We start from the raw sequence: 27,668 nt of genomic DNA on the forward strand, positions 1-27,668 counted from the left end.
TTCAAGACAGAGATTAATTTTTGTTGTATTCCTGCCACCCATCACAGTGCCTTGCACATAGTAGATGCCTGTGCATTGTTAGAGTCAAAGCAGGGAATAATTTAGGAAAGCATTGGGGATAGTACTATCTTTGGGGTCACCTGGAGAAAGGGGGTAGATAATGTTGGGATCTTAATGGGACCAATGGGGAAGAGAGAAGAAAAGAGAATAGAGATTTTTGGTGTGTGTTGTGAGGGAAGAGGAAGAGAGGACATCTATTTGGGGCCTCTCACATGGCGCTTGACATCATCCAGGCTGAGGGCTACACCTTTGTCTGCACTGTTCCTTTTAGACTCTTTCTGGCACCTGCCCCGACGGCACAGCTTGTGCTTAATCACCTGGATGGAAAAGAGAAGACTTGCAGTGGGGCTGGGGCACCAGTCAGAACCATCCAACTTGGATCCCCAAACATTCCCCTCTATCAAGTCCCCCTCCCAGGCTCTAGCATCCCCATGTCCATCTCTTCTCCCATCTGTTGTTCTCTTCTCACCTCATAAGCATAGTCGAAGAGCTCCAGAACAGTCAGGATGCTTGCGCCAATGAACAATCCCATCTGACCCCCAATGTCACCTAAATAGGGAGGCCACCGGGCCCATAGAGTCCATGGCAAAACAGGAGGATAAAGCATAGGGTTACTGGAGTTGGGCAGAGTGGGTTGAATCGGGAGGCTATCAATGGAATTGGAGAGGGGTCCATGGAGTTGGGGATGTTGGTCAAAGAATCCCAAGGAGTTGAGAAAGACAAACTTTGCTGGAGGTGGGACAGAGGCTGGCAACTAAGAGCATGCAAGTTTAAAATAATATTCAAGTCAACTTATGCCCTTTTTTCAGCAAAAAAAAAAAAGCTCCTAGGTAATACCTATTTCACCTCATGAGAACAGGTACCATCTTAGTTTGCCCTTACTTAGCTCATTATAACAAACAACCTACATTCTACTCAGCATATTAGGAGAATAAAGATTAGAACTACTTGTGAAAGTCAGTCAACTTAACATACAATCAATGGGGCCTGGGAGATAGCACTGAGGTCCAGGAGAGGCCAGTGAGGATGGATAAGATCATGGAACTAGTTTGAACTCCATACTTAAGGACTAGGGAATTAGACTAGCCTTGGGTGACAGACCAGGTGACAATAACCCCAGTAGCTCACCCAGGAGTCCTGCAATCTCATAGGCTTTTTTTTGTTCAATGGTCTCATAGTTCAAGACTTCAAAAAAGATGTCCAGCACCAGGATGTTCTCTCTGCAGTGGAGAAGGTGGAGGGAAAGGGGTGGAGAGGAAAGATAGGGAGAAGGAAATGAAGGATTAGCATAAATATCCTTTCTGTTTTCCTGCTTTTCCCAACCTGGCCCTCCCTTCACATCTTAACTTTTCAACTTCCCACCTCTCAGATGACCATTCTTGTGAGCGATCAGCTTCCTCCCCTAGCAGCAGATGGAGAAATCTGATATTTCAGCCCCATTTTCCAAAGAAGCCCCTTTCTGAGTGGTGTTGGCATAGTCATTTTAGGCACTACACTCTGGTCTATCTTCAGACCCTACACCCATCTCTCATGCCCAGCCCCAGTCCCAGCCAAGACTCTCACCCAATATACTGCTCTGATTTGTTGAACTTTTTGGCCAGATACTTGGCTGAGGCTTTGCTGGGAATCTTGACCATGGACAGCTCCTTCCCATAGCGAGTCAGGTTACAGGGCATATCACACACACAATAATCCTGGTCCTTCTCCACCAAGAAATCTGGGACAGGGGTCCAGGGGACAGGAGGAAGTGGAGTGAACAGGGACTGATCAGGACACCATAGAGCACTGATCCCATTCAAGGAACAGTGTTCTCACTATTCCCCAAACAAAAACATGCACAAACTATTTAATGGCTCTCTCTGAACAAATCTGAGTCTGGAGCAAAATTTGTCTTTAGCTCCTCATCATCCCCTACCCTTTGTGCCTCCTCCCCTAGGCTACCCTTGTCAATCACCCTAATTCTAAAGTACCTTGTCCTGTTCTTCCATCCTGAATTCTGGCATATTCCTATACATTTACCAGTGTTGTGTCTCATCCCCTTAGAGACCAAGTTGTCAGCTAATTTGATAAATGCAAACTCACCTTCTAATAAGAGAGAGAAAGGGGGGAGGGGCTCTCCCAGCTGAAGACATGCATTTTCACAAGGATCTCAATTTTATTCTCTAAGTCTTCATTACCCTGATGTTGGGGATTTCAAACCAGAAAACAGGGGGATGGAAGAACTTAATAAGGAAATGTAGGGAGTTAGTGGACCTGACATTAGTTTTGCCTTCAAAGAAAGCCTCCCCAGCTTTCTTTTCAAGAAATTTTTCCTTTGGGATTTCAGTGGAGGTCCAAGGCTTCTCCTGGGACGTTGTTTGAGAATGAAGGATTTGAAAAATAGAGTGACTAGGGGAGGGAAGAACAGAACCATAGTTCTTAGCAGTGGGGGTGAGCTCACCCAGAGCAGGGTCTGCACACTCCTTATATTGCTCAGGTGTGCAATATGGGGCATCACCTACAAAGGAGAAACATTGAGGAAGGGGGGAGAAGAGGGAAGAACAAGTGAGAGAAGGAAGATAGGAGAGTCTTCCTACACAATCTCAAGCAGTCCACAACCTTGTTCCCTTCCCTTTCTTTCCCTTATACTAAGCAGAATTGGAAGGGTGCCAGAGGATCGTTAAATGGGAATGGAGACAGACATACAAATAGGGACAGGAGTGAGGGGGAAGAACTATGCAGTACCTCTGTAGATCTAGGATGGAGATTATTGGGGAAGGAAGTATAAACCACTCTGTTAGTGGGGAAAACACATGCTAGTCATATATATTTTATCAGTAATTGAATGCATCATTCAGGAATGAGGATACCATTGAATAAGGGAGATAGTTGTGTGCAAAACCAATTGGGGAGCAGACTATAGTGAACTAGAGGGACTCTGTGCGTCAGAGAAAAACTATAGGACTTCAGGGAGGTAGTTGTAGAAGAAGTTATGAGACAATTGGTGGGGAAAAAACCCTTCAGGTCCTTCTAAGTATAGTCAGTACTTGTGGGGAGGGGAAACTGGGGCTAGGGACAGACCTGGCATATGCACCATGCGGCAGTTGCAATTCTCCACTAGATAACGTGTTTCACAATCAATTCGACAGGCTGTGATGCTGTAGGAATCGAAGAAATCTGAGTCCATGGTAACAGCTTTACAAGTACCCCAGGGTGGAGGCAGATAGATGAGCTGTAGGGAAAGTGGGGAAACCAGGACTAATGGGGGTAAGAGGGGAAATCACCCCAAAGGCCCCTAACTAATGTTGATAAGGATTCAGAATGCTAGTATTTTTCTTCCCTTTGGTAATCTCCCTAAACCCTGGATCTTTCTTTACAAACTTTCCATTACTTTCATGATTAACTTCCATTCTAAATGCTTGGCTCCAGTTCATCCCCTTTGCCTCCTTTGCTTTCCCAGTTCCTCCAATCAGATTTCTACTCTTTTCCCAGTTTCTAGTTCTAATTCCTTCCCATATACCAGGTCCCAACCAGCAGATTCTTTTTCTAACGTATGGCTTACCCGTTGTTCCTGGCAAGCCACAAAGGTCTGGAACCCAGGAGCCACGCCAAAGCCTAGCTGGTCAATAAAAGGCGGCTCATCCTGACTGTGGATCTGTACCTTGATCCCAGCCTCAAAGGAAGTTTCATCTGTAATAGTAATGTCGGGAAGAGTGCTTACAAAAGGGAGGGTTCTTCTGATGTGACTTCCTAACATAGCTTGCCCCCATCCTTTGTTATCCTGGAAATCATCATGGCTGATACTTCAAGACTGGGAGTATTGGGGCTAGAATGCTTACAAGGTGGAGGGAAAGTGTGGCTACTTGGATGGAGTAAGGGTTAAGACTCTCAAGCTTCCACTGGAGTCAAAGAACTATTGGGTTAAAAAAGACCCCTACTTATTATTCTCATCTTTTACTTATCCATCATTCTCTCTCTCTCTCTCTCTCTCTCTCTCTCTCTCTCTCTCTCTCTCTCTCTCTCTCTCAATCTCTCTCTCTCTCTTAATCTCTCTCTCTCTTAATCTCTCTCTCTCTCTCTCTCTCTCTCAATCTCTCTCTCTCTCTCTCTCTCTCTCTCTCTCTCTCTCTCTCTCTCTCTCTCTCTCTCTCTCTCTCTCTCTCTCTCTCTCTCTCTCTTCCCCCTACCCCCACTCGCCTATCTGTCCCAAGGCCCCTGAGAGCAGATGGCAGGCAGCCTGAGAGAAGATGGAGTTATTTATAGAGCTGAGTGGCGGCTCCTGAAAGAAAATGATGGCTGGTTACCTTGGAGAGGAACTGAGCCAGGGTGGGGATAGAAGAAAGAAAGAAGGGACAGACAGGCAGGCAGACAGACACTGGGAGTCAAAGAAAAAAAGATACAGAAAAATATACAAAGTAAAAAGGAAGTTCCCTACTCTAGATGGACAGGGACATTGTGAAATATTCACTGAGGGCTTTGACCTGGAAAAAGTAATATTCTAGGGCTTAGATTTTGGGGAATAAGTACTATGATGCAGGATGGCTGGGAAGATGGTACCCTGAATAGTGATGGTAGTGGCAGTTGAATGCCCATACCCGTCTCCCCCCAAACTGGCAGGTACTCATCCTGTTGGATATCCAGCATTATTTCTAGCCCGTTGCCTGTCCCACCCTTCATAGTCTTGAGTAGTGGCCGCCCATCCTGGCCTGAGTTGAATGTGTAGCATTTTCCATAGCGTGTAAAGACCTAGTGGGAGGCAAAGAGACAAAGCCTGAGCCTGAGAATTTTCTCCTCTGGAACCTTCTTGTCCCTCAATACTAAGACAAATTACCCAGATTTTGCCCAGACTCCTAAACTAGCCCTCTTACCAAGAGCTTGAACCTGTAGGCCTATACCCATAGGAAAGAATACACCTTGCTCCCACAATGTGACACCAGCATTCCATCTGGAATATGGCTCTCCTCAAGTCTATCTATCAATCTCAGATCACTCCCCTCCCATACCCCTACAACCCTGTTTCTCTTGTCCAATAGCTAAACTTTTTGGTTTTCTATTATTAATTCCTTAATTAATTTATCAATTACAGTACAAACAAAGTTTATCACCTAATCCCTTCTCATATTGTCATATCCATTATTGTCCTTTGGGTAGTAGGGGCCCAATCAGTAGGCACATTCACCAGGTCCTGTACCATTATGCCAGTCACAACTGAAAACCAAAGCTATCAATGAGTTTGGCCCAGATCCTTGACCTCCATGGTAGAGAGAAGTCTCCCTAGCTATCCCATGCTTCATCAGTCCCATGTAACTTCCCTCATTTTTCTGCTTCCCTTCTTACAGAAAGAGGCAGGGACAGAGAAAGAATTAAGATGCTGAGCTGAGTCTAGGTGAATCCTCCCTTTTGGTAACTGGTACCTAGGCTCTTCTCTGCTATCTCTTGGGGTATTAAGAACAACTAACCAAGTAACACTTGAAAAAGAATTTCCATAGAGGGCCAGAAGAAATCTCTGCTTACAAATAAAAAGGTCCTTGACTTACAGTTGGCCCTTTCAGTGTTTATCCCACAGCCCACATGATTCATTCTTTTTGATCCTCTCAGGAGAGAGGAAGCACTGTCTGGAGGATAGAGCACTGGAGAAAATATTCTTGGATTTTGAGTCTTAAAGAACTGGGTTCAAAGCTCACATTTTGATGTTTACTAGCTGTGACACCATAAGTATTTACTTAATTTCCCCAAGCCTTACTTTCCTCATCTATAAAATGGCACAACTACTTACCTCACAGGGTTGTTGTGGGGACCAAATGAGGTAATATATGGAAAATATCTTACAAACTTTAAGCACTATATAAATGTCCATAATTATTAAATCAATCTCACGGCACTAATTAAGAATAATAGTTTTTCACAAACTGGGAGTATGTGGTTGTGACCAAGAGTACTATCACCTTTGAAAAGTGTAGTATCCCAAAGAAAATTATAGAATTAATATAGACCAAGGGTTCTTAATGTGTGTGTGTATGAGAGAGACAGAGAGAGAAAGAGAGAGAGAGATCCACCCTTTTGCCAGTTTAGTGAAGCCTATGGACTCTTCAGAATGATGTTTTTAAATGCATAAAACAAAATACACAGAATTACAAAAGAAACCAATTAATACTTTGAGTTACATATATTTTTAAAAAGTTAATGGACTCTAGAATTAAGAACCCCATATAAAGGGATAGCTCAGGAAAAAAAGAGACAATGAGTATAGTTGGGTCAGGGATAAGAAGAAGAAAATCATGATTTCTTTGCTGATCCCTAATTCCCACCCTCAGAAGAATCTGGGGTTCCAGAATCCAGTAAGCCAGGAGACATACCTGCTAATCCTCTCCACAACTAAGAAAAATACTCTTTCCCCTCCATTTTGAGGACAAAGTCCAGATAGCATAGCCATAGGGTCTGAGACTCCCAAATTCTCTTCTCTTAAACCAAAATCAAAGTCCATTGACCTCCCTTCCAGAGCCACAGGGAGCATAGAGTCAGATGACTGTCAGTAAGGTATTGCTAAGGTACCATGGTGTATTGGAGAGAACAATAGATTTGGAGTCAGAAGACCTGAGTTCAGCTCCTGGTTTAGCCATTTACTTGTTGTGTGACCTTAAGCATGAACTTCCCCTCCTTAGCCTCATCTACAGAATGTGGGAGCAGAGTGAAGACAAGAAAGTCAAAGAAAGAAACTAAGGTATGGTATATACCAAAACATTCAACACTTTTTGAGGTAGAAACTCCTAAAAAAACCCTGATATATATATATATATATATATATATATATATGTATATAATAATCTTCCTGTATTGTAAGTAATGACAAATAAGAAGTCAGAGAAATGGGGAGACTGGTATGGACTGATGTAGTTCAAAATGAGCAGAACTAAGAAGAGATCAATACATGTAACAATTATAACCACGTAAAAGATTTGAACTCTGAGCAATAGAAAAGCCAACAAAGTTCCCAGGGAAGAGCTAATGAATCACACCTCCTCTCTTACAACAAAGAGGTGGGGGACTACCAGGACAGACTATTGTATATAGTTTCTGTATCTGACAAAAAAGCATTCATTCTGGAGCGAGTGATGGGGAAATAGGGAAACTGGTTTAAGGACAAATGGCATCAATAAACATTTTTTAATTAAAAATAAGAATTAGATTATTTCTAAGAATATTTCCATTTTTTAATGTTATGATTCTGGTAAAAGTCTCATATATATTCATTAATTCATTCAAGATTTGAATATTTAATGTGTCCTACAGAGGATTCCAAGGAAGTTGAAGGTCTAGTATCTGTCGCTAGTAGGGGAAATAATGGGACTAGGAGGGGATGTGGGATGTGGACCCACTGAGTTGCCAATCTGGAGCCCTGATGACATCAACTTTAGGGCATCCTGCTCTGAGACACTGCTGCCACCTTGTGGTTCCAGAGGAGGTTTCAGATTATTCCTGAGCACTGTCAACCTTTCTCCCCCAAACTTCTCTTCTCTCCTCCTGATGTTCCTTTCCGCCTCTCTAGGATCTTTGGGGAATTCTTATGGGCTCAGGAGTTCAATAATCCCATTTCTCCCAGGTCCCTATGCTTTTCTGATGTGACATAGTCTGTCCATCCCCAATTCCTCCTGGCATGAGGATCCTGACAAGATTTTGAAGCTAGACTTCAGAGAAACTGAACAGGACTATTTGTGCCCAACCTGCGGTCTTCCTGTGACTATGGCAGAGCCCTCTGAGCTTGTAGTGGTCTGATCAGCCACAGTTGGATGCCCTGTACATTGACGCCAATATCATGATGTAATTTGGGTCCTCTGTAAGTATGAAAGACAATGACAACAAAAACTCAGAGGATGGGTGGCACGGTCATCTCTGACCATACACTATATAGGCTATGAGCTGTTAGGCAATATTGGAGCTGGGAGTGAGACCCTCGGAACCAGAATGATTCCCAGTTCCTAATACTAACTCCCCTTTCTCCAAGGATTCTGAATAGCTGGGGATGGATGGAAGCCAGGCAGGGGAAGATCATATCCCATTACTGCTCACATATACTCTTGACCTTGTGAGGCAAAGGAATGCACACACACACACACACACACACACACACACACACACACACACAACTTGGAGGAACAAAGATAGAGGTTTGGAAAAGCGTTGGGACAGGAAGGGAAAAACATACCTCTGTACAGGCCATGAGAGTGTCCAGAAAGTCATTGTCTCTGGTCTTGATGCTGTGGGGGGTAACTAATTGTCTGCCAGAGCCTCCCCCTACCTCTGTCTTCTAATGGACAATGGCAGAATCTTCTTTCCTATTCCTCTGTCCTTCAAATTCCTGGGTATTGACCAAACCTCAGAGGATCCCAACCTTAAATCTTCTCTTTTCTCCTTCTTGTAAACCCTCCTCTGTCTCCTTCCCTACTTCCAAAGCCCCTGAAACAGATCTATCATTTAGAGATGGACTGGAGGTGGGGATAAAGTTTGCAAAGGCCCTTTAAAAAATCAAAACCAACCCTTCTCTTGGGGGAAGGGCATTGTGGAGGGGAGTTTTGTTAGCAGACCAGATGCCACCTGGAGTAGAAGCCATTGGGAAGATGCTGATGCCCCTGGAGGTAATGGGGATTATTGGGGATGAAGAGGGATAACCCTGACTCACCACAGAAAAGTTGTGGGGGCCACAAGGGCCCCCTCGATAGGAGCAGTAGAGCAGCATGTCCTCCAGCCGGTGGCAGGAGCGATTGTAGAAACGATGCAAATTGAAGGGCTCCCCAGAAAAGGCATCAGGGCCTGGTGGAGCAAGGGGCACGCCAGGGTCTTCCCCATCCTCCAGCCCAAGCAGTGGGGCCAGGTAGAGTAGGTCAGGATAGCTGAGCTGGGACAGCCGCACAGCATTAATGTTGCAAAGGGTGACAGCTGGAAAGGCTAGCTCAGAACTGGTCACCTCATCCAGTAATGTCACATGTGGGTAACTTCTGTAATAGGTCACCCGATCCCCAACCTGGTACAGAAAGGTGCCCAGTGCCAGGGCAAAGGCCACAGCCCATAACACCTGGCGTGGCCCTAAGCCTCCTGATACAAAAACATGGCTGGCACCATGGAGGGTGCAGCTATTGGCAAAAGACACCAGGTCCAGAGCTAAGCCTTCCTCTTCCTCCTTTGCCTCTTTCTCTTCCTCCTCCTTCTCCTCCTCTTCCTCTTCTGACTCAGATTCAGACTCTTCTTGCTGCTGATGGTTGCTCCCCCAGCTGTCCCTTACAGACGCTGGGTCCTCACCGGAGGAGAAGGACACGGAGCAGAAAATCTGGATAGGCATCTTTGGGAGATCAGGGGAGGGAGATGGAAGGATGATGTCAATGGGATTCAAAGGATGGAAGGAAGAAAGGGAAGGAGCAAGAAGAGAAGGGGATAAGATGCCCAGGCCTAGGCTGAATGGCAATGGTAGCCAGTCGAGTCCCAAAGCAGTTCAGCTCTCTGTGCCTGAGCCCTAAGTATAGCGTGTAGAGGAAGAAGAGGGAGGGAACATGGGGCGGAGCTGGGGTAGAGGCAGAGTGGTTCAGTCATCTCTGCTGCTGAATAATTGATGGCTGTAAGAAGGGGGAGGTGGTGCTGATAGAAAAGGAAAGCCCCCTTCTGACTTTCCAGCTTCAGCTAAGGGCTGGGGACTCTTACCCTCCTTCCAGATGAGGAATCCCATAGGATTCCAATTGTTTAAACTAGCGATCAGTGCCCAAGGGCAGGAGCTGGTCCAATAATCACCCAATAATCCTGTGGCGTTAGCCACAGGAGCTCTCTCTCAGCAAGTCCCTCCCCCTAAATACTTCTACTCCAGGTTCTGGTTTATATCACTTCCCAACTCATACCAGCCTTTTTTCTCCATTCTCTTCCCAATCTAGTCCTTCTTCTGAGACTATGGTGCCCAGGTCCTTTTAAATCATGGCACTTGACTAACTTCTTCCTATAGCTAGGAAGCTAACCCATCCATCTTCCCATAACTCCCCTCTTATTTCTCGAATTGCTCTAGTTCTTTCTACTAGACACTTAACTCCATTCCCCACCCATCCCATAACAAATTTAGTTGATTCCTCCCACCCTTTCCCCACCCCTCCTTTCCCTCTGTGGCTTTTAGGGCAGCCCAAAGATCCATTAGCAGAAGTCTTTCAGTGACCACAGACCCATTTGTAGCCATTTCCCAGCATGGGGAGGGGTGATATACCCCCTCAATCAACTAAGAAGCTTCCCTGGCTGCTCTTCCACCCCTCTTTGCCTCCTGCTTTGACCCTCCCTCTCCTCCCCCCCCCCCCATACTCCTATTGCCTTTCAGACATTAGTTCTAGAAATCTTATCCTAACCTGTGGGGCCAAGGTCAGGATGGGAGATCTGAGAACCAAGGCTGCTTTACCTCAGGGTTCCTATGTGCTGGCCCTTCTATCCCATCCTTTAGCCCCTTCCTCATTCTCTTAGCCTTTAGCACTTCAAGCATTCAGCCTCTCTGGACCCTAGACAAACATATTCAGCTCTCCCCTTCCAGGAGGCTCTTGGGTCCTATAACCTCAACCCATTCTCTTCTAATCCTCTAGGCCCCCTTGTCCCTCAGTGGAGCTCTGGTTACTTCATGCCAGTGGGGAGGAACTTGAGCTGTCAAACCTAGTCTCCATTGCTGGGACAGTGATGAAGGGGGTAGGGGAGAAGGAGAGGGAGGTGGGGTGGGAGGAGAGAGAGAGAGTTGGATTAACTCTTGCTCTGCTATGTCAAAGCAAGAAGAGGCAGATGCTAGAAGAAACCCCAGTTCTGTTCTGCGTAAGGAGTAGTCCTGTTGTTTATGTCATAGCTCCAATCCGGGCTCTTCCCTTCCCTCTGCTCCTCCCTCATTCCTTTGTAACCCTTTATTTTTTTCCAGCTGCATTCAGAATCTTGCTAGGATATTGAAGGGAAGATGGGATGGTTGGGACAAATAGGAAGCAAACTCCTAGGGCTTTTCAGTGTTGGATAATGGCTGGGATCCAGGATGCCTGGGTTCTATCATAAAGAACATGAGCCTCTTTCCTTGCCAAGAAGGAAGGGCATAATGGAGGAGGGGAAAAATGTATCAAAGCCAAGATGCAGCAAGAAATGTAGCGATACAGAGAGATACCCAGAAATGCAGAGAGAAACAGAAAATTCAACACATGGAGACAGAGGTAGAAAGAGATACAAAGAACTAGAGATAGAAACATGGGAAATCACAGACACCAAAAAAAAATTTTTAAGCTACAAAAGCAGAAACAAGAAGAAACAGTAAGAAAAAAGTTCCTGGGGAGAGAGATCTCCCACACAGATATTCTATAGACCATCACCACAAGAGGGATTTCTGTTGTTCTTCTAGGCTCTACATGATATTGCACAATAATTAAGGAATGGTATAGAAATTCTCTAGTCATTTTCAGGGAATGTATCTTTTTCCCAACCAGAATATAAGCTCCTTGAGGGCAGCCATAGAGTCTTTTTGCCTTGTGCCTCCTCCTCTCCCATTCCAGTACTCTGCATGCCAAAAGTTCAATATCCATCTAGGGCTGGGGGGATAAGCAAGTGCTTATGCTCTCTGTGGCCGCTAGAGGGCACTTCTAGCCCTAGCCCCAGCCACTCCTGCTGCTAGTTTCCAGAGTGAGGATGGGAGAATTTGGTCCTGGGATTTTATTGTTAGAAGTCAGGGCAGGAGGAATATACATACATACATACAAGGAGGAGGGGAAGGCTGGGTTCTTGAGTACGTGTACACACACATACACACATACACACACAGGCACTCTCTTTCTCCCCACTCTTCCTCTCCCCTGCACAAATAACCTTCTCCATCCAACCAGAGACATATAAACCCTCTTCCTGCATCCCCCAACATCTGTGGCAGAGACCCACAACACAAACACTCACAGAACCCAAGAACAGACAGAGTGCAGAGATGCTGAACCCCTTTCCCACTATCCAACCTGCTTTTTTGCCTTTTCTTCCTCTTTTCCCTTGCTGCTCTCTCCAGTCTTTAATGGACTCCTTCCTCCTAGACCCACCTCCATCTTTTTCTATGGCTGGACAGCTCTGAACTCTTCTGAGCTTAACAGCAATTCCCATCTCCCCCAGCCTCTCAGGGACACAGGCTTCTGAGGAAAAGCTATGAATGGATGGATGGACCATTGGTGAAGGAAGAGTTATACACACTCACTTGAATACACACCCACAGACCCATGGCACACAAAGACATGCCAAGAGTGAGGCACTCATGAATACACCACATTGAACTTCAATAATGCTCTGGAAATCCCCTTTCCGGGCCTGGGAGTCTTGCCACCCTGGGTGACTTTCCACCCAGGAACTTCTCTCTCTAGAGTGAACACCTTTCAATGTCTCTGCTTCTTTCCATCTTCCTGTTTTCGAGCCATAGAATATAGGCAGCTCTGGGGATAGGCTGTATGTCCATCGATACCTATTAGTCCATGTATGCAGACTTGCTTTCCCACTGTTACATACAAAGAGGAGCGCTCTGCCTCCTCAACCCCCCATTGTTAGAAACTAATAGTGCAGCCCATATTGTACTATAGTGTGATATCGAAGTGGCTGAAGTGCAGTGGCTCTATTTACAAGAACAGCTGCTTCATGACAGAATTAGAGTTAGAAGGACACCTAAGGGATCGTTTTAGTTTAACATCCTGTCCTATGGACTAATTTCCTTTATAGACTTCCTGAAAGGAGGTCTGCCAGTCCTTCTTTAACAGTTTTCATTGATGGAGAACTCACTACCTGAACTCCATTTTTAGCTGAAGTTCTTCCTTACATTAAGCTGAAATCTGCTTGCACCACCATCCATACCCACCCTCCACAGTTACACACTCTCTTAGTCAGACACAAGTGAATAGTTATTTTAAATGTACATGTTATACAGAGAAGTGTGTTTACACATACATCCACCAAAACACATACACAGAATTTTGTGTGTGGTACAGAGGAGAGAATCCTGCTTTTGGAGAAAGAAAGTAATAGCGGAAAGCTTGTTTATGTGCATAATTGTGTGGATGGAGATATACTATAATGAATGGACACTATAGGGAGATAGCTTTCAGCTAAATAAATCCCAGCTCATATTCTAGTGCTTTCACTTATAAACCTATGTCACTGCAGGCAAGTCATTTAACATCTCTGGACCTCAGTTTCCCCATCTGTGATATGAGCGGTTTGGACTAGATCATCTCTGAGGCCCTTCCAGCTCTAGAGTCTATGATCCTCCTTTAAGCATAAAGATATATTCCCTGTGACACATAACAACCTGCATAAATGTTGGTATACTCTCCCCCAGTCATATGCATCCTCCCAACATTCCCTTGTCCTATATGCAGAGGTTCACATATTTGCACAGTCTCTCCTCAGATTGGGCACACATGTAGCCACACATCCTGGTGATGCTCAAGAAGCCATATGAAAGCCCTGTGGCAGCCAGGCAATGCTACAGATGATAGCAACGTGACCCCCAAACTTGGCAAGATCATTTCTGAAGCTGATACCTTGGCAGTCAAAACATATTAAGTAACAGAGCTAGATTCATGGTCACTCATTAAGTACCACATTTATCTGGCTACAAGGCTCCTTTCCCATAGCAGGAAGGCTTGGAAAAGTTTACATGTAAAGACCATGATGGATCTTAAAGAAATGGGGCATACTTCTTAACTCATTTGCCTCAAAGAAAGAAAAGATCAGGGGAGCGAGTGCTTAAAAGCATGGCATTTGGGCATGTTATTGCACGGTAAAGATGAAGTTCAGTTTGATTCATATCTTCGGGACTTGGTGGTGGCTGGCTTTCAGCCGAGAAACCTCCTAAAACTTAGCTAGGCTGCTCTTCTGGACAATAGTCCTTCCAGACCCATATTCAAGAGCCTTTCCAGCTCAGAAATCACTTCTAGGCCTTTTGCTCTTCAGGCATGGTTTTGAAGGAATGAGGATCACTTCTCTGCCATGATAAAACGCCCGAGGATTCAGTGGAAGAGTCTTTGAAATGGGAAAGAGAGCCAAGTTGTAGGTAGAAGGGCTCAAATCTTGGGAATGGAAGAAAGTCATGACATGAATGTAAGTACTGCATTTATATCACTTACATCTTTAAAGAGATGGCCAGATTGTTTAGACAGGCCCCTCACACACACTGCTAGATATTCCTTGCTTGCTCTTCTCTCTCTGTCAGTGGCTCTAACAGCAGAGGGAAGTTCAGAACTTTGGCAATGAATATTGCAAGAGGAATCCAACTAGGAAGTAGCTGGGACCATAGTGAGAAACAGTGGAAAACAGAGTAGGGGGGATGAGATATGAAAAATATACGGGGAGAGGTAAACAGCTGAGAATAGAACCCAGAATTCTTACACCCAGTTTCATCCTCTACTCATCCCTGATCTCATTCAGTAGTTCAGGGGTAACTGAGGTTTAATGTGATACTTCTCCAACCTTAGGGAGTCACTGGGCCAAAGGAGCTAGAAAATCCTCAGGAAGAAGAATGAGGTACTTCAAAATTCCAGGCACTGCTCTAAGTGCTTTACAAATATTATTTCACTTGATCTATTTGGTATATATGGTCCATATGGAGAGAGAGAGAGAGAGACGAGAGAGAGACAGAGAGAGAGAGAGAGAGAGAGAGAGAGAGAGAGAGAGAGACAGAGAGACAGAGAGAGAGAGAGAGACAGAGATATAGAGAGACAGACAGACAGACAGAGACAGAGAGAGAGACACACACACAGAGAGAGACAAGAGACAGAGAAAAAGATAGAGACAGAGAGAGGAGAGACAGACAGAGAGAGAGAGACACACACACAGAGAGAGAGAGAGAGAGAAAGAGAGACAGAGAGAGACAGAGAGAGAAAGAGAGAGAGAGAGAGAGAGAGAGAGAGAGAGAGAGAGAGAGAGAGAGAGAGAGAGAGAGAGAGAGAGAGAGAGAGAGAGAGAGAGAGAGAGAGAGCCCATTCTCAGCTGATATTAGGGATATGGAGAAGAGGGAGGGGTATAGGCAGTTGTATGAGGCAGAGGGGTCCTGAGTACTGTAGACTAGAGATTTACTGAAGAGATGAATTAAGATGGGGCTGCAGGTTTCAGGGGTGATAGAGCAAAAGCAGAGATAGCTGAGACATCACTAGGTATTTGGGTCTCTCCTTCCCAGGGTTCGGATTCCAGTCCTGCTATTTCACCTTTCTCTCTACACTCTGTTCTCAGGATTTAGGTCCTGCCATTCATCCTTAGCTCCCTCCCCCCAATCCCCCTCTCCTAGAATCACGGACATCTGCAAACGTTTGCAGGAGAACCATTTGAGGAGCCTTAGAAGCAGACCCTATCTCCCCAGGCACTCCATCAGGCTGGGCTGTACCTCTTTCCCCCACTGAGCCCTTGCTGTAGCTTTGTCCATCCAAGTCAAGTCTTTCAAGGACAGCAAGAGAGGCCCGAGATTCAAGAGGCTCCTCCCCCAGCTGCTTCCTGACTCCTGCCCCCAGAGGCACTTAGTTACTTATATCAATTCCCTATTACTTTAGCCAACAGTCTGGAGATCAATTAGCTTAGAGCAGCCACTTAGCAGACGGCAGCCTGGGAAGTAGAAAGCTGGACAGCGAGGGGGAAGATCCTGCCCTCGGGATCTCCTGGTTTCCCAGAAGTGCTGCTCCTGAGCCCCAAAGCTTCCTTCCTCCCGCCTCAGTGAGGGGCAGCTCGGGATCCCCAGGGCCGATCACTTGTCCTCTCCAGACAGCGAAGTTCAGCCACTGCTGGCAGTCTCTGCGGGAAGCTGGGCTGCCAGTTCCCCTCCTGTGCTGGACTTGCAGGCACAAGTGTGGCCACATGCATTCTTCCTCCTCAGCTGAAGCCCGAGCTCTAGATAGGCACTGTTAACCCACTTCTCTCTCCTGCAGCTGTTTGGAATTCTGTTTCTTCTCCTTTTCTGGCTCTCTCGACCCACCCCAGTTTTAAAGGGGAGCAACAGATCCCTGCTAGGAGCCCCACAGAACAGGCACCCACCACTGCGGCCCAGGCCCTTAGAGGAGCCCAGCTGGAGCTCTCCAACTAGGCACTGGGGAAGAGCAGGAGCCAGAGAAGAGAGCAGCGGCTGTGGGTACGTGGAGGGAGGAAAAGCATTAAAAGATGGTGGAGGGAAGGGCCCCTAGATCGAGAACCACATGGAACCCTGGCCAGCCCTGGCCTCCTCTATCCTAGCTCCTTCTTCGCTGGCCTCAGTGCTTCCTCTCTCTCTCTCTCTTTTTTAACCCCCTTTTTTGTGCCCTGGTTCTTCCCCTTCACAATTCCTCCCTCGAAGGGCCCCTGTCCTCCTCCTGCCATACCTCTAGGGAAAGGTTCTGAGCCCAGCTTTGGCAGAGGAGGGGTGAAGGCTGGGAGGAAGGAAAGGGCATCTGGACAAACTGGGCACTTATTTATCCCTGCCCCCCATTCCAGCGTTGTTCAGCATTCCATCCACATCAGCCTCTCCCACTGCCAGGGACAAATAAGGTGCAGCTGGGCGCTGAGGCCCTGGCTGCAGCTGCTCCCACCCCCCCCCCAAACCCCCTCCCCCAGCATCAGCATGCAGCTGCCGCTCCACAATACCCTTTCCCTCACGCCATGCCCCTTCTCTGCCCAAGGCCCAGCCCCTTGCCCTGGGTAAGGGTAGTCCAGAAAGCAGGGAACACAGACCCTGTTGCCCTGGCAACTGATCACCCAGACTGTAAGGGAGGGAGGTCAGGAGAATTTGGGGCCTTGGAGTTTGGCTTTTGAGTTTACCTTTGGGAGAACTGGGAATGGAAAGTTGAGAATGAAGCCAGTGAGATTTCAAGGCAATCCCAGGAAGGAATGTTTCATTGCCTTTACTTCACTCCTGACCTTGCCTGCCCCTTGGGATTTCCCAGCCCCAAATTCCTCTCTAGATCTGCTGAGTCTCTTTGAATTCATCCTCTCTCCCAAGAAAGCTCATTTTCTACCCAGCATTATCCCAGAAAAAGGGCTGGCACCCAACTGTCCTGGGGGTCATGAATCCATCTCTTAGAAACCCAGGGAGCAGGCATTGATTTACATCTGGAATTTTGCAACCTCCATCCCGTGGCTGAATTAGAACAAAGGAGTCAGGAGAGCTCTGGGAAGCTGGGGGTACAAAGGGAGAGGTCAGGTTTTTTTCACACATAAACCCCTCCCCAAGATATTTTGTACTCAGTGGGAATAGAGAAAGAACAAAGAAGGGTGGGATCAAGTAAAGAAAAGATGGAAGAGAATAATCCTGTGTGCCAGGAAGGTCAGAGGGGACCAAGGGAAGAGGCCTTCATATAGGAGGGGATACCATGGAGTCAACTCTGGTCAGAGTATGTATGTATTCATGTATGTGGTGTGTGTGTGTGTGTGTGTGTGTGTAAGCTAGGGAATTCGAGAACTCTATGTTGGGCTACCCTGTTTCAGAGTTCCAAGGCAGGTTTCCAGAAGGGAGCTTCTGGTGATATACTTTGTGTTTTGAGTATTTGGGACAATCCAAAGGGAGAGAAGAAAGGATGCTGGGAGGTCCAAGTCCTCCATGCTTTCAATTCCACTTTAGGTGTCAAGAAAACCTTAACTTTCCATGAGCCCTTCAAACTAGGTAGTGCTGCTCTATATTCCATTTTATCCCTGGAAGCCTTCTTTGGGTATACACCCTGAGTCTATTTGCCCCACTTATGCCCCTGGAGTCAGAACCAGAATCTTGTTGCAGAAAAAAGAAGCTCTGAGCTCCCCTGAACATTTATATTTTGTTATACCTGCTCAGAAATTTCCTGATTATATGAGCTCATTATATGGCAGCATTCCCACTTTCATGGACTGATTATTTCTCAGTATTATCATTTAGAAACCTCATTGGACCAATTGAAACTCAACATTGCTTTTTATGCATTTTTGCATCTCATCTTGATGCTTTAATACTCTCCAAATAATACCAACCCATCATCCCTCCAAAGCCTCTCAAACAAGTAGAAAGTCATAGCCTTTTCCTCTGGTGCCTTCTGTCTACAAATGTCCAAGGAGGGCCCTCTCTTTGTCCCACATATCCAATGGTTCAGTCTTGAGAACATGGGTAGAAGAGCCCGAATGCTTGTGCCCTTTAGATAGTAGAAAGACAACTGGACTTGGAATCAAAAGACCTAAACTCAAGCCCTAACTACAGCATTTACTAGCTATACATTTTGGGCAAATCACTCACTTCCACCAAGTCTCTTCTCATTTGCAAAAATGGAGGTGAAACTCCTGAAGGACTTATGGGAAAGAATGCTAACCACATTGAGAGAAAGAACTATGGGAGTAGAAATGCAAAAGCAAAACATACGACATCACATCACATGTGTATATACGGGTATGTGATTGGGTTTAGGCTTTTAAAACTCGCTCTATAGAAAAAATGAATAATATGGAAATGGGTATCAAATGGCAACATTTGTACAACCCAGTGCAAGGAGGGAAGAGTGGAGGGAAAGAAAATTAATCATGTAGACATGGAAAAGTATTTAAAAACAAAAATTTTTAAATGGAGTTCAAACTGCTAGTTACACCGCCTGCCTCACAGGATTGTTGTGAGACCAAAGGAGATCACATAGGTAAGGTACTTTATAGATTTATGTGTGTTAAGATGATTTTGTTTGGGTTCAGATCTGTGATTTCATCTCCACAAAAGAAGACTGACAACCCACCTAAAACTTACATTTTAGGGAATTGCCTAGAGAACTGAGAAAATAAGTGATTTAATTTCTGGGGTTACACAGTCTTATATGCCTAACTCTCTAATCAGCAAACCACTCTGTCACTCAAATGTAAATTTGTGTTTTTAGATCAGGGTAGGGGATGTCCAAAAAAGAGACAAAAAAGTTTGGCCTCAGACAAATGCCATAATCCCCGAATGGTTAGAAAAGGAACATACATCTTTGCTCCTTCTCACTGGAAAGACCTTTAGGGGATCAGCAATGCCTCGTACAGCATTACTGGGATTGAGAGAAGGAGCAAGGCCAAGATTTGCCTGAAATAATGAAGAATGAAATGAATAGAACCAAGAGAACATGTATGTCCTCCTCCAGAGAAAGAACTGATAAGTAGATGTATGCATGGAATAGTTTTACATATATATATTACACATACACATATATGTATGTCAAATGGTAGCATTCTCTAGTTTGTGGTGGGGAGGAAGGGAGGGAGACAGCTCAGGACTTAAAATGTAACAAAAAAAGAAATAAAATAAAAAATTTTTAAAGGAGCAAGGCAGAGAGAGATAACTCCCAAACTGCTTGCCCCCTTCCCCGAAAAGGAAGGAAAAAAATACCATTTTCCATTGTGCATTTTCTTATTTATAGATGTTCTTTGGATTTGGTAGGTCTGGAGAGAAGACCAGAGCTTAAGAGCATTGATGGTGGGGCAGAAGCACCAGGGAAAAGACAGAAGATCCAAGAAGAGAAGGCTTAAGTCAACAAGGGTGTCTGGGAGGGGGGGAGGAGGGGGGGGCTTGATTTGGGACAAAGAATACCCCCATTTGGCAGCAGAATCAGTGACTCCAGCATCAGCATTATGTTCCAATGAACAGGGCACTGGGCTGGGAATCAGATGACTAGGATTTCCTATCCTGGATTTTGCCATTAGTTGCATGTCTGACTTTAGTCATATTATTTCCAAATCATCTTCCTTGGAGACATTTTGGTGCAGTGGATAGAGCACTGGACTCAGAGACCAGCAAGACCTGAGGTTTAATCCTGTCTCAGACACTTCTAGAATCTTTGGTAAGTCACTTCACCTTTCTCAGCCTCAGCTTTTCCATCTGTAAAATGGTGATAATAATAACACCTACCTCCCATGGTTGTTGTGGAAATTAAGTGACACAATATATGCAAAGCACTTTGGAAATCTTAAAGCACTCTATAAATGTTTCTTCCCCCCCCCCCATTCAATCAGTAGCCAAGCTTTATCAGTTACATCTCCATCAGATCTCTTGCTTCCATCCCCTTCTCCCCCATTGTCATGGCCATCATCCTATTTCAGGCCTTCATCATCTCTCCCCTAGAGTATTTCAATCATCTCCTAATTAATCTCCCTGTTTTCAGTATCTCCTCTCTTCAACCCCTGCTCCATCCAGTTGTCAAAACAATTCAAACAAAATCATATAATTCTGACTACGTAATTCCCCTGCTCAAGAATCTTGAGTGGCTCTCTATTTCTGCTGGGGTAAAATACAAACTCTTCGGCTTGGTATTTAAAGGCTTACACCATCAGTTTCTATCTTTCTAGACTAATTTTACATTGCTCCTCTTTACATACTCTACATTCCAGCTCAAAGAATCATTTCCTTTTCTGTGAACTCGGCATTCTATCTCCCATCCCGTGCTTTAGCAAAGTCTTCTGTGCCTTTCTCTTCACCATTACCTCTTCGAATCCGAAGTCCTTCTAGGCTCAGCATATGTTCTTTTGGCTATGGCAAGCCTTTTTCAGATGGCCAGACTAGCTAGTCCCCTCTTCTTCCTCAAATTCTTACATGTACAGGTCTTACCCTGCTTGGAGGTAAGCTGCTCGAGGGCAGACGTTCTCATGTTTGCCTTTCTATCCCCTGTGCCTATCATTTGACTTGTACACAGCAGAAGCTCAACCCAAATGCTCCTTGAATGGAATTGTTGAATGTCTTCATGGCTTGGGTTTTGCATTTGTATCCAATAATATTGTTTGTTCCACCTACCTCATAGGGTTGTCACGGGGATTCAGTGACATGATAGATGGAAAGGTACTTTATATTAGTAATAATAATAATAATAATACACCAAATCAAATACACAACTGGGATTCCAAAACATTGAGCCAGGGACATCGGCTTGGAGACAGATAGGTCTTTAAGAGAGCAGAATGGTGTCATGAAAAGAATGCTGAAGTTGAATTCAGGAGAACGTGGTTCATATCCTGGCTCTGAAACTTACTGGCTATGTGTCTTTGGGTGCATCGTGCTCCCTCTCTGAAGCTTAGCTCCTTACCTCGAAAATGGGAACAGTAAAAGACCTTGATTCCCTGGTGACAGGTGGTGACAGGGCACAGTGCCATGATGAAAGCAGTCCAAGGATCTTAAAATGCTTCATAAATAGGAGTTGTTGTTACCTAGGGCAAGTTGCTTTACCTCTTTGGCTTCAGATTACAAATTATGTAAAGTGAAGGAAGTGACCCAGTGGACTTCTAAGGTCCTTTCCAGTGACCCTTTATTACCTGATTAGGCATTTGGGTGGTACAGTGGCTAGAGCAAGAAGACCTGCATTCAAATGTGACCTGAGATACTTATTCACTGTGTGACCCTGTTAAATCCTTTTATCTCCTTCTTACCTCAGTTTCTCCATATATAAAATGGGGGTGATAGTAGCACTTAAGTGCTTCAATTCAAAACATTTACATCTTTATCCTATCCCCCTCTTTTGAGGATATATCTACACATACACACAAAGACAATTGTTGACAAGGTCCCTATCTATTTTTATACACTCGAATTCTTCAGAATGAGGTACTTTAAAGACCTAATCTTATACAGAAATATCTAACTATCAGCAAGGCTATAGCAAGCCCAGGAACCCATTCACCTAGTGTGGAGAGGACCACAAATTCAGATTAAAAATATTTAAGATGTTTCAGTATTTTTTTAAACTCTCATCTTCTTAGAATCGATACCAAGTATCCACTGTGCTACCTAGCGGTCCCAAGATGTTTCAGGAGGATTAATCTAGCAATTACAAGATTCAGCATTTCAATTTAAAAAACAAAAACTTCTACTGTGCACCTTCCCAGAGTTGCTGTGAGGATCGGATGAGGTAAGAATTGTTCAGCATTTAGCACAATGCCTGGCACATAGAACTGTGGATTCAGAGCTACTCCACTTTGTTCACAAAACTAGTCAATTGCTACATTTTTATTTCCTAGGTTGCTTAGCTACTAATTTAACTAAACAATTAAATTCTGTTGGATCATTTCAAATTAGTATGTTGGAAACTATATGAATTGGGCCAGCTAGGCAGCTCAGTAGATAAAGTGCCAGGCTTGGAATCAGGAGGACCTAGGTTCAAATGTGGCCTCAGATACTTCCTACTTGTGTGACCCTGGGCAAGTCATTTAATCCCAATTGCCTTGGAACCAATACTTGTATGTATTTCAAGACAGTAGGTAAGGACTTTTTTTTTTTTTTAAGCCCTTACCTTTCATCTTGGAATCAATACTGTGTATTGGCTCCAAGGCAGAAGAGTGGTAAGGGCTAGGCAATGGGGGTCAAGTGACTTGCCCAGGGTCACACAGCTGGGAAGTGGCTGAGGCCAGATTTGAACCTAGGACCTCCCGTCTCTAGGGCTGACTCTTAATCCACTGAGCTACCCAGCTGCCCCCAAGGGCTTTTAAAAATAGGGAGGAAAAAAAAAGAAATTGCATAGATCAGGGAAACCTGAGTTAAAATCTGGTGTCAGAAACTTACTTAACTATATGATCCAGAGCAAGTCACTTCACCTGTTTGCCTCAGGTTCCTTATCTGTAAAATGGGATAAGAATAACACCTACCTCCCAGGGTTACTGTGAGAATCAAATGGCATAGTAATTGTTAAATGCTCAGCACAGCATCTAGCACATGGTAAATGCTATATAAATGTTGATTATTGTTATTTTTACTAAGTATAATTATTCCATATTTTTTTTTAAATGCAATTAGTATAGAATCCCAAATTGATGAAATGATTTCTCTATAAGGATTCAGAAATGCATTCAACTGAACTACTTGGCTGGAGAGAAAATTTTGTGTTATGTTTTTTTAAATCTGCATTGTTGTTTCTTATTGCTGGGCTTCTGGATTTCCTTGTATTGTGATTTGGGGGACATCATTATATAAGACCTGCTGCTACTCTGAGAAAAATTATAACCAGAGAGCAATCCAATCATACCACTAGAAAAGTAATTTTTCTTTTCACCTGGATGCAACTGGATTATGAATGAATGAGGCAGAAGAAGAAGGTGGTTGCAAAATTTAAGACCATTAAGTATTTAAATTGAGTATATTTTGCTTTGAAATAGGTAATAGGGGACAACTGAATGGCTCAGTGGATGGAGAGTCAGGACTAGAGATGGGAGGTCCTAGGTTCAAATCTGGCCTCAGACGCTTCCCAGCTGTGTGACCCTGGGCAAGTCACTTAACCCCCATTGCCTAGCCCTTACCAATACACAGTATTGAATCTAAGACAGAAGGTAAGGGTTTAAAAAAATGGATAATAACTTTGGGTTTAGAAAAATAGACATCCTAGGGGTGTCGTTATCTGTGAGGTTCCTTGAAACTTTCTATTTGGGCAGAGTCATAAGATCTTTTCAACTATGAAAGCAGCTACAAAAATAAAGAAGTGGTTTGATGAACTACAACCAGCTCTGGCCAAAATGGGAGGAGCTATAAGTTTGCTTAAAGAGTAAGCTTTATTTGAAAGGTTGTTTTGCCATCACTTATGAAAATTATGACATTGTACCTGCTAGTAAATAGTATGTAATGAAGTCACATCTTTTGCAAATTTAGTAACAATAGACCTTAGATTTCAAGAGGTTTTATTTTGCCTTAGGGGTTAATAGGCAATGTGAGTATCTGTTAGTCTGGAAGCTTATAGTGGCCAGCATTTTTCTAGATTTTTGAATCCACTATCATGTGTTCCCTGTATGTATGGAACTCTAAATATGGGTTTCTCTTAATTTCTAACGACTTGAACTCAGCTCCAGGATGAATTTAAACTAGTTAGGTCCTTATATGAGCTCATGGATTAATATGTGGTTATTGTAACATATGAAAAATAATAATAACCAAGCCCAAAGCTGTGATGAGTGAAATGTTGCTATTTGAGGTAAAAATCCCTTGAGAATATAATTTGATATTGTTCTGTTCTAAGTTTTGATTTCAAGTATGATGCCTGAATTATTATTAAGCCAATAGTCCAGCATTCAAGGGAAATGCCAAAGAGAGTGTTCTAATCTCTACCTGGGGAAATTAAGGGGATGACCTTGCACAGGTGAAGGTAGGAGCCTCTTGGCTCAGTTTCCCCATTATGCTATTTCCTTTCTGAATAGAAAATGCTCTTACCTGGTTAATTCTGAATCTAGTTATGATACCCTGTGAAATAGTGTGGAACTTTGCCGTATGATTGGCTGTTAGCTATGACTTTTACTTGGACTCAAACAAAGCTAAGGTAATTTCTTTTTTTCTCCTGTTATGCTTTTTAGCAAATCAATCTGTACCCTAAATCAGACAGTCTTGATATCACCATAGACAGGTTCCTCCATTTTCCTTTCATAGCAAATCTTTATACTCAGGGGAAGATGAATAGTAGAAGTTTGTTGAGTTTTTTTTTATTGTAATGCTTAATCTTTTTAGTTCCTGAATTAATACTGAAACATTTTAGAGTTACTCTAATAGCATACAGGTATGTAAGATCTTACTATTTCTAAACTGAATTTGTGGTCAACTCCACATTCTAAACAAGTAGGTGAATGAATACTTAGGCTTGCCATCCCCTTGCTGGTAGTTACATATCCATGTATTAAGATCAGGTCCTTAAAATATCTCATTCTTTCAGGATAATATATATGAATTATGTATGTACATATGAACATATGTATAACATATTTAGGAAGACCTCGTCAACAACCACCATATATACATACACAGGCATGCACACACATCCTCAAAACAGAGATAGGATAAAATGTAAAAGTTTTACATTCTTAATGAAGTAGTAAACTTTGAGAAAGCAATACTATTTGCTCTAAGAACTAGGTTACATGTATGATTAGCTCCCAAATGTTTCTAATGGGATAGATGGTCTTTGAGTATAGTTTAGTAATAAGTTCTTAAAACTGGATTATGGATTTGACATGTAAAATTGCATTAGTAATCGTAAAGAAAAATTTTAAACTATGTTCTTTTCCTATTTTGATGTCTCTTTGATAATATTAAGAGACAAAAGGGCTCATGTTCCAAGTCAGGCCTCATGGATCCCATTTAATATTCTTCCTTCAGTCTGCTGATCTGGTACAGAGTCCAGGTAAAGATGGGAAGAGCAATGGGTATGTAAAAGCAGAAATCCTCTGAACTTTCAAGTGAACTATGGATCTCTAATTTGCTGTCTAGAGTACTCTTATTAAAAGGATTAACTCCTTAAGGTTTGGACTGATTTTCACTACTTGAACTGGTTACTAGAAAACTAAATTGTATTGAGAGTGTTACTGGCAGATTTTTGTAGTATTAAATAAGAATTCTGCAAGTGGCTTGGAACCAAAGAATCTGATCTCCTTGGAAGAGTCCATTCTGGAGCTGCTATGAGAATGAGGAAATTCTAGTCCAGAATTTCCAAGGAAGAAGTTTCCAGGTACCAGATGACTACATGAAATAGCAAAGACTCAAAATGTAACTTCTGATTACATGGACTTTGATTGTGGGTTACCAAGAACAAGGAGACTTCATGTTATTTAACATCAATGATCAATACAGTATTACCCTTAGCTTGAATGTTTTGTGACATTTATGTTTGCCTACAAAAAGGGGGTATGCCCAAATTCCTTTTATTTGATGTTCAAGAATCAGGGTCATTCCTGCATTCATTCACTTCAGTGAATTGAAAGCTTCCCTTCTGTTTACATCAACCTCACCCAAACAAAACTACTTATGGAAATAATTATGTTAACTCTTGAACATTCCTTAGGTCAAAGCCAAAAGGAAGTTTGAGCTTCCTAAAGTGGTTTAGTTATGTGAACCCTCTAAAAAATTAGTAGTTTAATCTATGAACTGACTTAGTTTACCTATAAAATCTGTTTCCAAGGTTTGTCTCTTTAATGGATGTATGAGATATGACTAAGTTTGTTTAACTTTTATGACATTGGAGGAAGCATGAGATTATGATTTATTTGTGTGTGTGTGTGTGTGTGTGTGGTGTTGTGTGATACTCATGATCACAGTGCATTTGTTTCCTAGTGTAAGTTTAAGTATCTTGACATATCACCCTGAGACTGAAAAAGCTCTTCAGGCACTCCTCAGGACAGCTAACTAGATTCATTCTTGAATCGCTGATTATCAAATCCTTGGGAACCCTAACCTCCAAGGGGCACCCCTGACCATCTCTTGTACTCTACTCCACTTAAAAGAGTCTGATCCATGGCTCCTAGTTTAGTCATGATGTTTGTGCTTCCCCAAACGGGGAATTATGGATCTAGAGCTACTCCATTTTGGGAACTACTCCATTTTGTTCACACATAGATGCCTATACTCTCCTCTTAGTGCTTGTAATGCAAGTAACCCAAAACAGTACCTGCTGTGGTACCCAGTTGTAAACTTATTCTGAGAAACAGCCTATCCCCCCACAGAAACCCTGCCAGATCAGCCTGAGTCCTAGCAACAGAGACATTGACCCTTCAACTTTTACCCCATCCATACTGCTCTCTAGTCCTATAAAAGACACAGTTCTGGGGGCAGCTGGGTAGCTCAGTGGATTGAGAACCAGGCCTAGAGATGGGAGGGCCTGGGTACAATCTGGCCTCAGACACTTCCCAGCTATGTGACCCTGGGCAAGTCACTTGACCCCCATTGCCTAGTCCTTACACTCTTCTGCCTTGGAACCAGTACACAGTATTGATTCCAAGATGGAAGGTAAGGGTTTAAAAAAAATTAATTAATTAATTAATTAAAAAAAAAGACACAGTTCCTTCCCTCAAAGGTGTGACTTTACCTGAGCAAGAAAGTCACCCTTGCTGGCAATTTTCTCAATAAACCTTGCTTTGGTTTACAAGTTGCCGTTACCTGGTTATTCCCATCCCTTCACGTAAATGCTCTATGAATGTTAGCTATCATCATTATTATTCATTCTAGAACTAGAACCTCAATCTGGACTGTGGCTCCAGAGACCTTCCCCATGCCCTTTAACCTCTAACTCCTCACCTTCCCTCACCTCTGGATCTTATGGCTATTTCAGCCAAGGAGATCAATTAAATGAGGAGAGAGTTTCCCTGACTGTTGCTCCTTCACTCCCATTTGCTCTGCCACTGGTACCCTGGCATCACCCTGCTCTGGCACAGCCATGGGAGAGAGGGGTTGCTCTGGGGCAGGGCCATGGTAACATGAGGGAGGTAGAGAGGGTTGCGTGGGCCTGGCTGCTCTTGGAGTCAAGAAATGGAAAAGCTGAAGGACACCCCACTCATCCTGAGATACCAACCTTTTAGTGCTGAGCAACACTGCCCTCCCACTCTGAATCCCGAGCAAACACTGTGCTCCCAAAGCAGCTAATACTCCCCTCCCCACTCTAAGCAAATAACTTCCACGATAAATCTCAAGTCTAGCCCTTCCCACAACTAAGGAACCCACCTGACAGACTCCCACACACTCCCAAGCAAACACCACTTCCCTCACCACTTTGAAGTCATCAGCACTGCAGACTTCACCCCGAAATTGGCAAGACAGCAACATGTCATGGATGTCATGTCCAGCTCGATCATAGAACTCCAGCATGTTAAAGGGTTTAGGCTTAAAGTTGCGGAAATTGGCCTTGTCCTGTAGCATCTCCAATTGCTTTTCATCTGCCATCTGTGTGTCTGGGATCTCATAC

At 43.8% G+C, this 27,668-nt stretch overlaps 1 protein-coding gene across 6 annotated transcripts in view; it reads right to left on the minus strand.

Annotated features, from left to right (window-relative positions):
* Positions 1-27,662, minus strand: part of ASIC1 (acid sensing ion channel subunit 1) — a 30,298-nt gene extending 2,636 nt beyond the window's left edge. Inside the window, exons 1-9 of one of the 6 annotated variants that reach the window (XM_056798269.1) lie at positions 27,473-27,662; positions 4,710-4,785; positions 3,602-3,729; positions 3,121-3,271; positions 2,501-2,557; positions 1,624-1,777; positions 1,189-1,280; positions 530-609; positions 273-377 (exon numbers count right to left, since the gene is read on the minus strand). In XM_056798269.1, the coding sequence (XP_056654247.1) occupies positions 273-377; positions 530-609; positions 1,189-1,280; positions 1,624-1,777; positions 2,501-2,557; positions 3,121-3,271; positions 3,602-3,729; positions 4,710-4,785; positions 27,473-27,646 (1,017 nt within the window). In that variant the 5' untranslated portion in view covers positions 27,647-27,662. Of the gene's footprint in view, positions 1-272; positions 378-529; positions 610-1,188; positions 1,281-1,623; positions 1,778-2,500; positions 2,558-3,120; positions 3,272-3,601; positions 3,730-4,634; positions 4,786-8,716; positions 10,325-27,472 lie in introns of those variants that run through there. The other 5 variants (XM_056798267.1, XM_056798266.1, XM_056798264.1 and 2 more) reach the window with 5 other exon arrangements.
* Between the last annotated feature and the right edge of the window lie 6 nt (positions 27,663-27,668).

The sequence above is a fragment of the Monodelphis domestica genome, chromosome 5 (assembly GCF_027887165.1).
Source record: "Monodelphis domestica isolate mMonDom1 chromosome 5, mMonDom1.pri, whole genome shotgun sequence".
Lineage (NCBI taxonomy): Eukaryota > Metazoa > Chordata > Mammalia > Didelphimorphia > Didelphidae > Monodelphis > Monodelphis domestica.